This window comes from Lathyrus oleraceus, chromosome 7 (assembly GCF_024323335.1).
Source record: "Lathyrus oleraceus cultivar Zhongwan6 chromosome 7, CAAS_Psat_ZW6_1.0, whole genome shotgun sequence".
In the NCBI taxonomy this organism is placed as follows: domain Eukaryota; kingdom Viridiplantae; phylum Streptophyta; class Magnoliopsida; order Fabales; family Fabaceae; genus Lathyrus; species Lathyrus oleraceus.
The window spans coordinates 96,943,462-96,956,550 of record NC_066585.1 but is presented as its reverse complement, the minus strand read 5'-3'; the positions used below and the strand labels follow the sequence as shown (position 1 = coordinate 96,956,550).

The 13,089-nt window shown below is 35.4% G+C and overlaps 1 protein-coding gene across 2 annotated transcripts; it reads right to left on the bottom strand.

Moving 5' to 3' along the window:
* Positions 1–4,783: 4,783 nt before the first annotated feature.
* LOC127105450 (2,3-bisphosphoglycerate-dependent phosphoglycerate mutase 2) lies at positions 4,784–12,341 on the bottom strand. Of its 2 annotated transcripts, XM_051042644.1 has the most exons (9): positions 12,176–12,341; positions 11,783–12,000; positions 11,482–11,705; positions 10,629–10,747; positions 10,384–10,540; positions 10,180–10,281; positions 9,963–10,082; positions 5,358–5,438; positions 4,784–5,228 (listed from the first exon to the last, which is right to left on the bottom strand). In XM_051042644.1, exons 2-8 carry the CDS (start codon positions 11,994–11,996, stop codon positions 5,394–5,396), a joined length of 981 nt encoding a protein of 326 aa, XP_050898601.1. In that variant the 5' UTR covers positions 11,997–12,000; positions 12,176–12,341; the 3' UTR covers positions 4,784–5,228; positions 5,358–5,393. The 2 variants fall into 2 exon arrangements, with proteins under 2 accessions (XP_050898601.1, XP_050898600.1); XM_051042643.1 differs by lacking the exon at positions 12,176–12,341 and having other exon boundaries at positions 11,783–12,160.
* Positions 12,342–13,089: the final 748 nt, after the last annotated feature.

Sequence of the window (13,089 nt, the reverse complement as noted above, 5' to 3'; positions counted from 1 at the left end):
ATGTGTATATTGATTGGACTCAACGTGATGACATCGACTGGACACCATACACCACTCACTGAGACACTACGGCCTTTGACCCAATTTCATTTTACTCTGGATGGCTAACATATGGGATAAATTTGATGTGCAAGTATCTGCCAAAGGTGATGCATGTGTCAATTTGGATATGTGCAGATCATTCCAAGATCCATCTTCGAGACTTCTTCTAACAGCATCGTCCACATACATCTTGATGACATACTGCTAAATTACGAGAGTCATCTGGTACCAGATGATTATCAGAGTATGTCAGCCACAAGTCAATGATCTTATATGGATGATTACATGACTTGGTTCTATAGTGTATCACACCCTGTCATGACATCAGACGCTTATGGACGTTCATCTAGGCCTGCTCTTGAGGATATCCTAAAGAATGAGCAGGTCAGGGATGACCATTCCATTGATGTGTTGATGATCTGTCAAAATATTATGCAGATTAAGTATGAGAGCATAGAGTCTGAATTGTTTAAGAGAGGTAGAAATGATGCAGTTGCCCTAGCACGTTCCATTCTTACTGAGGCACGAAATGCCTTGGGTTACTGGCGGAAGAGGAGAAGCCATGAGGTTAGGATTAGGCATACACATTAGGTTATGCTTTTATTTGTATTTTGGGATGTTTTAGTATTATTTTTCATACTTTGAGAATAATATTTGTAATATTTTGGAATGTTTTTCTATTAATGCATTACCTTTTTCTATGATGTTTGTGTTTATTAATGTTTGAATCAAATTATGGAATTCTTAGTTAAATTAAAATGGCTTTAGATTTTTAAAAATACAAACTTAGAACAATGTTTCTGCCCAAGATGCATGCAGGTAAGTTTTCAGAGATGCATCTCTGAATTCACCTCAGAAATATTCGCAGATGCATCTCCGAACCAACTTTTGGAAAAAATGGGGTGGCTACTTGATTTACTAAGGATGAGGTGATTTCAAGTGCGTCAGGAGATGCATCTCCGAAAATACCTGGGGGCAATTTTGAGTTTTTCAGAGGTGTGAGCCACACCATAAAGATGGAAAATAAATTCTCGTAAGTCATACCATGCCCTTTATATGGCAACAAAAACCCATACCCAAAACTTATAAAGTGAAAAATACAAAGTTACAAGTTACACTTCGACACAACAACTACAAACTGAATTCGACTTGCCAAATTCAACCATCTCTAAACAACTCAATTCGATTGAGTCGAACGCACCACAGTCGAACTCGGACTTAAAACACTGAATTCTCGGCTTCTTTGAGCATCTAACTTCAACAACTTGTAAGAAGAACTAGTCGTAAACTCCGACATTTTCGTTTTCACCCTAATAAAACAATCATTTCATCTATTTAAAATGGACAATAAAGTATCCACAATTTTAAAAAATAGTTGATTCAGAATGACATGTATCAAGCGTTGGACATCCCAATCTCCGATTTTAGTTAAAAAATCAACCGAAGGCACTTATGTCTCAATAAACTAAAATAGGATGTAGCACAAGGTCCCCAATAACTATTCCTTATGGTAGCCATACATCAATAAAGAAGAACACAAATTTCCCGCCTTGAACTAGCCATATACCTCCCTTCATGTTCATGATGTATTCTTATGTACAATTGATTTCAGGCTAAATTTGTGAATCATTAAACAAAACACTCGTCCAACAATTTTACATACAAGAAATGATTAGTCGAATGTGGGCATTGTGTAGTCCCTCGTCTTTTAGTGTATCTTCATAAAAACCCAGACGAAACCTCTCATACACTTTTTTTCAAATCCACCTTGATGCCTAACCAGCCCAATTATCCCTTCTTGCTTGGAAAACCACAATGTTATTGGCACTATTTCGCTCAAAAACAAAACTACATTGATTAAGAGAGATTAAAGTAGGCATAATTTTCTTCAATTGAGTGAAATGGTCTATGTAGTTATTTTATAAACCACGTTACACAAACTAATGAACCTAAAATGAGTCATATTAAAAAGATTGTCAACTTTGGAAATGAACATCACTAGAGTGTCATTAATGCATCAATATTTTGAGGATCATGAAAGCATATAACAACCTGATCACATACTGATTCACCAACCGCCTCCCGGTTAGATTGAAAAAGATTGGATGCAAGTCATCTAAGGAAATTTTTTAGCCCATTCTATGAGCTGGAAAAAAATCTTATAAAATTTTAAAAATGTCCTTCCGTTTTTTAAAATGTATTTTTGGATGCATCTCATATACATACAATTCATTCGTTTTTGAACTACACTCCAGTTTTATGATCCGGAATAAATTTAGTCATAGTATCTTGAAATCGAATGAATTATGTGTATTTGGGATGCGTTTGAAAATGTATCTTCAATATCCGAGGATATTATTGTATTTTCACGAAAAATATTAGTAATTTATAGTGAATTAAGAAATCCCCGTCATCTAGACCTGTAGCATTAAACGAAACCATGCTAAAAATAGCAGTTCAAATCTCTTTTGTTGTTACATGTGGATTGAAGACAACTTTTCAAATGTTGATCTAAATAGGAAAACTCGTCTTGTGGGTGACTTATCAAGATTGAGCATTGCCATCTTCATAATATAACTTTTGAAAAAATTCTACTGCAATATGTTTCAACATTTCTTTATCCCAAGCCACCTTACCATCATTATCACTAAGTGTCATAATAATATTCCCTATGCGCCTTCTAGTCTCCCTAGTTGGACTCCCATTGACAAATGTAACTAAGAAAAAAAGATATCCATTTGTAGAATGGATGGATATGCTAACCTGAAATAAAGAAAAATCTCAAACTATCCAAATTCTCCTTTGTTACCAACCACATGCCTAATAATGCATAAGTCCAATTGTCATCCAATGTATATAAACCACCATGTGTGCAATAAAAAAATAGGATTATATTCATAATTCACTTTACCTCTTTTATCTACTGACTGACTTGTCCCTACCCTATTTATTTACGAACTGGCTTGTTCGTTAAAGTACTAATCTTGCAGGTCCATCCCGCGCAACCATATCAGAGTAGCCTGCACCACCGCATCAAGAATCCACATCAACAATTCTGGTTCCTGAATGAAACAATGACATCTTCTATAAAAATCGACTTCTGATTCCTGGGAATTACCACAATCAGATCTCTCCTTATTCAATCAAATATGTTCAGATTGAATCAAATATCTCCTGATTCGATCAAATATCCTCCAATTCAAACCTCAGTCGCTTTGACAAGAATGCTAAGATGGAAGCAACTTCAAATTTCATTCTCAAAGATTCTTCAAAATCCTCCAAGTCAATATCATCTTCAGTCTTCGCCATAGATACGATCGGCAGAGAATCGTTCAAGCAGGAAGAATCTCCACTGCAAGGTTCTCATAAATCAACATCTCTAAGTGAGAAGCGAAAAGCTGAAAGACCGATCCTAGGGTTCTAAGACCACAAAAAGATGGATGAGACTTTGAACGTGGCACTTTCGTTGATCATTATCGCTACCATCGCTAACCACTTTATATCAGGAATTCTCGTAGATGATGGAAATTTTTACAACCTGATATATTTCAAAATCTTCATAGAGTCGTGCTTAAGAAAACTCTTTGGTACGGTAGCAAAAGTCTTCGTGAGGGAGAAGAAGAGGATGTACCTGCAAGATTAAGACTTGAACGTCCAAGTCGTGGGCTTAGAAAGGTATAGCTTGCAAGTGTAAATGATTGTACCTTGGTGTGACACATGATCATGCTTATATACGAGTGACAGTTAAAATCGCCCCCGAAGAGCAGAGTGTGGAATGCGGGAGGTCGTTGTATTCCAGTTACTGTGATGAACGTGGTGCTAGGTTTCGGTGTGCGGCCTCTTGACAAGCAAAATTCTAGATTGAACCTTCAAATTTAGTCAATCTTATTGGGCCATTTGATCGACTCAAAACAGTTTCATATTACAAAATCTATCATTCATTTAAAATTTGGAGGTTGTTAATATACTCTAGGTATTTCTACTAAAGTCTATAAATGTTCAAAAATATCCTTATCTAGTGGTTAACTTATGGATAATATTACATGTAAAAAAAATCAGAGGAAAATCCGCATAAAATATAAGAACTTCGGGTATTTTTGCAAAATTTGTTGCGGAATTAAAATCCACATAAAATAGTTTAACATTTAAAAAAACCACAATAATTTTCTCCGTTGTACATGCAGATTTTCCTACAAGATATTCATATGTCTGAAAGTTAACTTCCTTACACACCCTATACCATCAAAAGCAATGTCAAAAAACTAACTTTCGAATATTATTACGTGCAAGAAAAGTGAAATATCAATAAAAACATATGAAAATCGCTGGAAAAATAAAAATTCAAAATGCATTCAGAAAATATTTATAGGATTTGAGAAAAACAGGTGTATTGAGCCACTAATAAAATTTCTAACTAAAAATTAATAGAAAAACTAAATTTTATTTGTTTTAAGAGTAATGGAATATTTTTTGGGTGGAAATAGTAGATGAATTTGATCATTGAAAAAAATACTTATGATTTATTAACATTTTCTTGCCATGGACTCTTAACATTTTCTCACACTCCGCAACTTGATAGTAGATGGTGTAATAGATTTTAAACGGAACTTTGATATCATCTTAAAATTATGATTGAATTTAAAACAACCTTACAAAACTGTAAGGTAGAGATTACTCGCATTTATAAATATATTTTTAGAACACAGATTTTTTCGATGTGAAACTCTTAACACTTATGAGATCGAAATCAACTCCCTAAAATGTTTTTTTCCTTGATCATATATATGATGAGAGACAACAAATGAACAACCCTTTTGTAAAAGTATAAATGACGGGATATTGTTTTCATTCTTCAACCGTAAATTCATTTTCCTACAAGTTCTAATACATGGTAGTTTTACCTATGATATATGATCAGTTGATCATACTTGTTTTTCACTATCTCTCCATCCAAAATTGATCAGGGGCAACTGTGCAGAAAATCTTTGGGACTCCCATTCTTTTGTCATCACAGATTTGAAATTGTTCATGATTGATTAAGTCCTTCTGATAATCTTGAATTTTGGAAGGGTTATAACTTATAAGGGCATACGAGAAGACAGATAAAATTCTCAGAACAGCCACACTCAAAAAAGTAAACTATGAAACCACCCACCAAAAATGAATATACACCACCATGTCTATACCTGCAAATGTACATGAGCATACTCAGTTATCAAAATTAGATTCAGTCATGTACAGACAACATTGAATATTAAGGATTTGAAATATCAAACCAACTTGACACCAAAAATATGAACCATATTTTAGCATACCATTTTTTATTTTCACATGAAGCGGGAAAAATAACTTCAATGCGATATATCATCCAACTGTTGTCTGTAAACTGCTAAGCTCTGCAGACACAAATGGCAACTTACAGCATGAACAAATGAATAGACATAGTCTAATGTCGACTACCAGATTAGAAGAGATGATAATTCAGAAAAAGGACAAAAAATCTCCATTATATCCTCTCCAGTCAGAACCCCGAAAATTATCATAAGCCGGTATGTGGACTATAACCAAACACAAAAAGGGACTTGTTAAACCCCCAAAGGAAACAAATTATACAGTTTTTCAGTAGGCTATAATCGTTGTCAAATGTAAACAGATAAGGCATATTATATTATGCTCATCTCAAGTGCATACAGGGAAAGTATGACAGCAAGTGAAAACATTATAAAATTTAAACACGTCCAAAAGCAGTCAAATTTAAGAGGAACACTACATTACTTTGCCGAGGGTAATGGAAATATTCAATGTCTCTGAAATGTAGTATTAAATAAGTTAAATTTTTGCACGGTAACTTTTAAAGCTTAAGCTTTCTTTTGAACAACATCAACAAGTCTTCTCACACTAGGTGAGTTTAGCTTATTGGATCAAACAAGGTGACAATATCTTATCGTAAATCATGTTTATGACAATTACGATATAAATATATAATAACCAAACCTTATCCCACTAAATAGGATCGACTACATGAATCAACTTCTACCATAATGTTTTATCCAGGTCCATCCTTTTATCTAAATTGTTAAACTCAATCTTTTTTAATAACTTCTCTTATAATTCTCTTAAGTCTTCCTCTACCTCTAACTATTTGACCCCTCTCCATCTGATCTACTCTCCTTGTCACATAATCTAAATGTCTTCTTTCTACATGCCCAAACCACTGAAATCTATTCTCCACCATTTTTCTACTATAGATGTTACCCCAACACTCTCTAATATTGTCATTTCTAATCTTATCATGTCTAGTTTTACCACATATCCAACACAACATCCTCATCTCTCCTATGCTTACTTTATTCTCATATTGATTCTTAAGCGTCCAACATTTTGTCCATACAACATCGGAGGTCTTACTGCAATCCGATAAAACTTTCCCTTCAACTTGAGCAGTACCTTTCTGTCACATATAATCCCTGAAGTTCTCCTCCATTTCAACCACCTAGCTTGAATTCGATGGTTTACATCCCCTACTATTTCTCCAACTTTTTGTATTACAGACCCAAGATATTTAGACCGGCGTGACTTGTGGGATGATATGGTCTCCAACTTTCACCTGTAGATTCGAAACACTTTTCGTTTTGCTGATCTTACATTCCATATATTCCGTCTTACTTCTGCGTAGGCGAAAGCTATGCGTTTCTAAAGCTCATCTATTAGTTTCCTTTCCAATCTCTCGTTTTAATCATCCTTTGACTTTCCCATTAGAACTATATCATCTACAAAAAACATGCATTTCAGTGCTAGCTCTTGGATGTGCTCCTTGAGTACATCCAAAATTAAATTAAAAAGGTAGCGGCTTAGGGTTGAACCTTAGTGCAAACCTATTGTAATGGGGAAATCGTTCGTCTCTCCACCTTGTGTCCGCACACTAGTCAATACTCCTTCATACATATCTTGGATAGCTCGAATATATGCAACTCTAACTTCTTTCTTCTCTAAGATTTTCCACAAAATCTCTATAGGCACTATATCATACGCCTTTTTCAAATCAATAAAAATTAAGTGCAAGTCTTGTTGGTCCATCCGATACTGCTCAATCACTCATCGTAGTAGATAGATTGCTTCCATGGTCGACCTCCCAGACATAAAATCAAATTGATTCTCAGTGACTTAAGTCTTTTTTCTTAGTCTCTGATAAATCACTATTTCTCAGTGACTTGAGTCTCTGACTTAAGTCTTTTTTCTCAGTAACTTCATGGTATGACTCATAAGTTAAATCCCCCTATAATTTGCACAATCTTATATATCCCCCTTATTCTTATAGGTTGGAAGTTAAGAGTTTCTTCTCCATTCATCCGGCATCTGCTTTGACCTCATAATTTTGTTAAATAGTTTGGTGAGTCACTCAATACCTTTATCTCCAAGAACTTTCCACACTTCAATAGATATGTTGTCTGCCCCAACCGCCTTACTGTTACTCATCCTTTTTAAAGCTTCTTTTACCTCTTGTTTCTGAAGCCGATGATAGTAATTATAGTTTCGTTCCTCTTCTCTAATGCCGAGTCTGCTAGAGTCCGAAGAGATATCACATCTTTCATTAAATAAATGAAAATACGTCTTCCACCTATCCTTTATATCCTTTTCATGAACCAAGACTTTGCCTTCTTCATCTTTAACACACTTCACTTGATCCAAATCTCTATATTTCTTTCTTTTCCCTTAGCAAGCCTATATATCGATTTTTCTCCCTCCTTGGTTCCCAAAGATTGGTATAATTCGTCAAAAGTTTGAGTTCTTGCTTCACTCACCGCCTTCTTGGTCTCGTTCTTAGCTTTGTTATACTTTTCCCAAGTTTCAGCATTTTCTACACCTAGACTATTCTTTAAAACAATCTTTTTTAACTCTAAACACTTTCATTCCACCACCACGATTCTTTACCCTTAGGTCCAAAATCTCTTGATTCTCCCAACGTCTCTTTAGTTACTTTTCTAATCTCTTGGGTCATCTTGTTCCACATACCATTTGCACTTCCTTGTGGTTGCTCAAACCCTCCCTCCAAGATCTTATGTTGGAATCTTCCTTGTTTTTCAACCTTCAAATGCCACCACTTAATTCGTGGCGCTCCCATGTGACTTCTTCTTTTAAATCTCCTCTTAATTCTTACATTCATAACCAATACTCTATGTTGGGTATTCAAGCTCTCTCCCTAAATAACTTTACAATCCAAACAAATCTTTCTGTCCGACTTCCTAATAAGGAAGAAATCTATCCGACATCATGTCACCCCACTCTTATATATGATAAGATGCTCTCTCTTTTTCTAAATCAGGTATTAGCTATATTAAGATCAAAGGCCGACGAAAACTCCAAGATGGATTTACCCTCCGCATTTACCTCCCCGGGATCATACCCGCATGTACGTCCTTAAAACCTCTTGCTACGCTCTCTACATGACCATTTAGATCCCCCTCCTAGAACGAGCTTCTCTCTTTGGGATATATCCTGAAGTAAGCCTTCTAAATCCTCCCAAAATTTTATCTTAAATGTTCTGCCGACCCAACCTGAGGTGCGTAAGCACTAATAACATTAAAGGTGTCTTGTTCCACTATAAATTTCAAGGTTATGATTCTATCTCTTACGTTTTTCACATCCAGAATATCCTTCTTCCATTCCTTGTCCACAATAATCCCTCGCCTTTTCACCTATCCACTTAGTTTCTTGTAGGCACATGAAACTGATCTTCCTCCTAACTATAATGTCCACTATTTCCATATATTTTCTTGTAAGCGTGCCTATATTCCATGATCTAAAACGAATCTCACTCTCATGAACTAACTTCTTTACCCACACCCATTCACGAAAATATGAGAATCCTTGCTTATTTTTCACTGCATCCAGACGGCGATGCAATGGCTCTTTCTCTTTTGACACTGTACTCGAGCCATGTAGCGCGTTGCTTACAGGCAACGACCTATCATTCACAGTATTTTCTAGTTGATACATGTCATATAGATTCGACAAAGTTTTATGTTGACTGTCGAAAGCCTAAGACAACCCTCTCCTTTTATCCGAGCTTGAGAGCGGATATATATATATATATATATATATATATATATATATATATATATATATTATATATATATATATATATATATATATATATATATATATATATATATATATATATATATATATATATATATATATATATATATATATATATAATATATATATATATATATATATATATATATATATATATATATATATATATATAATCTTATGGTTTACATCATTGCATGGTTACTTATCTAAAACATAATATTCTCATCTCTGCAACATTGACCTTATTTTTCTATCTCTCCTTACTTGTATCTTATGGTTTATATCTGATGGGTGACTGAGCTTATTGGACCTGAATTTGGAGGTAACAGATAAAGAAGACGAGTGGAAAGGGTGGGATGAGAACTAGAAGAAGAGGAAATTAGAAGGGGGCATAACATAAAGACAGACAGCAATTGATGAATGGAGTGAGCGATGGAAACAAATGTATATAAAGGAAAGGTGGGAATCAATAGGGTAGGCAAGTATTCACTGGTGCAATTGGTGCAAGGGTGAGCTGTGAGGGTCGTCTCTCTCGGTATCAAGGTTATTTGGGGATTCCCCTATTTTCTACTATTGCAGCTTTCAGTTCCATTATTGCAAGGAGTTGAACTCCATTCCTTCTACTTCTTGTTATTTCACTAGTTACTACCCTTGTTTAAGTTAAATCAAAACTATATCATTCAATCCTATCAATATCCCTCTTTTACATGTCCAATATTTTGTATGATAGACTCGAAACATTTGAACCATAAGTTGTGGTGTAGTATAGTCTCTGATTTTCACTCTAAGAATTAGTGCACTTCCAAGCTAAGGGAAGATACCTGAGTATATGCATAAACGCCAGCTTCTGTAGGTCCCACAGGACTTCCTCTACTGTTAAACTTCCCCTCTTTATATATGTAAAGCAATGGTATACCAGTTGACAACTCTAAACTAGTGACCTGTTTGTTAATGGAGAAGTAAAGATCAATCCTAGTTCAAACAATACGTCACATAAAAAATGATATGGTGGAAATCAAAAGAAAAACAAGATGCTACCTCTTGAGAGGTCAGTCCATCCAGATACATTATAATAGACCTCAGTGAGTTGGCATGAGCAGCAACCATCACATGTTTTCCTGACTTCAGCTGCGGTTCAATCTACAATGCATTCTTCTCAGCATCAACGCTCTTGGCAATTTAAAATATTTTAATCCACAACAACAAAATCAAATATAACAGTTTCAACATTGACATCCTTACAAAATCCTTAAAATAGGCAACAGCTCTCCGCGAACACATTTCCAAGCTCTCACCCTTGGGAGGTGAAATATCATAACTTCGACGCCACTCATGTACTTGATCCTTCCCATATTTTTCTGCAGTCTCTTTCTTGTTATGACCCTGTAACTCCCCGTACCTGTAGAAGTATAATAGAGAATTACATTCTATCCTTCTGAAACTCATTGAAACATACTATGAACAAGAAAAAAGGCGTAGCCACATACATTCTTTCATTCAACTCCCAAGTTGTTATAACTGGAATGGATTGCTTCGTGGTTTTTTCACTGTATACTCCACTCCATGTTGTTGCCTGTTCACTCTCATTATGTAGGATAACAGGAACCTATAGAGTAAACAATTAGTAAAAAATTATTGGTAGACACCTCAAAACAGTTGTGGAGATAATGGTTTTACTTAAAAGCAAGCCACTGAGGAGAAGGTTTAAATTATTGAATAATGAATATAAATTGATTGAACATAAACCAAGTATTTGGATCATATAAAACGCAGAAAGTTTGTTTGTCCGCTTTACTTCAACTAGTGTAAAGAATCATGAACAAAATACAAAATTGCTGGGGATATCCCACTTCTGCTCCCTCGCCGAGGGTAATCAGGACTCTGATACCACTTGTCCGCTCTCTCACTGAGGATAACTAGGACTCTGATACCACTTGTTGGAGAGTCTATGGAGCACCAGAAGTGTCAATGGGCTACACGTTCAGGATCCAAGAGATATCGACATCACATATCCACCAAAAACCTTAAGGCGATGTGGGACTTAATCACTCAACATGAATCCCAACAAAAATGAAATCACCATACAACTAAAATCACCTTACTTTATTTTAGCTTATGACAAAGATTTACGGTTAACAAAACTGAATGTCATCTTAAATGGACATAGTCACTTTCTTGTAAGCATTTTCCACTATACCAATTGCAAGAGTCAAAATCATATGGGGCAACATTAACTGTCAAGTTTAGACTATTTCTAATTATATGACGTAGTATTTCTCGACATAAAAAATCTCTTTTTGAACAAGTAACTTACAATTTCATCCCAAATGGAACCAGTACCTTCTTTTCGACGTGCTGAGTCATTGCAAGCATAGCTGTCATCTGTGCTCGGATTAGCCCAGATGTAAAGATTAGATCAATCGGTATATAGCTAATCCTCTTACCAGCTTTAATGGCTTCCTCTACTCCTCTCCTAGTTAAAGGCACATCACAACATCCGGTAAACAAGTTCTTCTCATTCCACATAGACTCGCCATGACGAATCAATATCAAAGCACTCTCAGCTACAAAAACATGTTCAGTGTTCATAACACCCACCAATAAGAATACACAACAGAGTTTCAAAAGAATAGTTCCTTACTTGATGAGTGATGAGAAGTGGAGTGTGATGATGTGTGATCAACAACAGAAGCACGAGAAACTGATGCAAAAATAGGGTACAATTTATGGTGACTAGCATTGCAAATAAAGCGCGTTGAGATTAACTTCCGAAATAATCTAGAAGATCCAAAAGTAGGGACATCAACAGGCCAACCATGAAGACATGCAGTTTGGTGAAAAAAAGTAGCAGCCATTGTCCTGATATTACAAAGAAGCATAAATTCAGCTATTGTAATTCATTTCATGCAGAAAAATGGCAACAAGAAAAAACCAAAATTCCCATTGTTCTTCCCGCAATATGAAGATAAAATTATCAAATTTAAAAAACTGCATCAAGGATCCTTTGGGGGAGAAAGTGATAGAAGGAACTTACTGAGAATGGCTGCGTGTCGAAATGAGTCAAAGTTTGGAAGGGGGAAGAAGACAAGAAACTGTGGTACCTACCACCGAGATTCGAAAATGGTACCAAGAGCGTGTGAGTAGCGCGACTTGTGTGTAACTGTAAGAGGTCCTTACGATGCCGTTTCGAGATTTTTTTCATCTCACAAACGGACTAATTAAAAAATCATTTTTAGGATTTTTATTTTTTACTACCATATTACTAAATGGAAAGAAATTTGTATTTTATCTTGTAACAACAGTTCCAAATGCAAGAAAGGAAAGAAAAAAAAACACACAAAAAAAAAAATTGAGCCACAAGATTACTTGATTGGTTAAATGTCTAAATAATTGAAGTCCAATTCATCTCAAATTCATTCTAAGTATAAAAGTCATTTCACACGAAAAACAAGATACATTTTCGGATATCCATTTTTTACTACACTCGTCTTGAATTTTGAACTGACTTAGGCATTGGAGTGTTAATCTTGTAGGTCCACCCTCGCGCCATACAGCACCACCGGTTCAGGATTCTCAATTTATCAACTACATTCAACTTTGGTTCTAAAACGGAACAGTGACACCATCTGTGGGAATCGACTTTTGATTCCTGTGTTTTTCACAATTTTGTGTTCTATCTTCAATTCATTGGTTTGTAACCTTCTCATGTCACCGAATCAAAAGCGTTTAGAATCTAACATGAAGATTTGTCGTGTTCGATTCGACCAAGCATCGTTTCAATCTCGATTCCTCAAATTTCAGGATCTCTAATTCTCACGTAAACTCCACGAAGCCAGAAGAACGAGTGATTCTCAATCCAAGTCCAGAACTACTCCAGAATTACTGAAGAATGGAGGTAATTACGTCAAAGATCATACTGAAGATTCAAGACCAACCTTTTGATCTCGC

Coding starts and splice junctions, on each gene's coding strand:
- LOC127105450 (XM_051042643.1), bottom strand. CDS start 12,020: ATGCTTCTTTGTAATATCAGGACAATGGCTGCTACTTTTTTTCACCAA. Junction 10,282..10,383: donor TTGCCTATTTTAAGGATTTT/GTAAGGATGTCA, acceptor AATGCATTGTAG/ATTGAACCGCAGCTGAAGTC. Junction 10,083..10,179: donor ATGGACTGACCTCTCAAGAG/GTAGCATCTTGT, acceptor ATTAACAAACAG/GTCACTAGTTTAGAGTTGTC.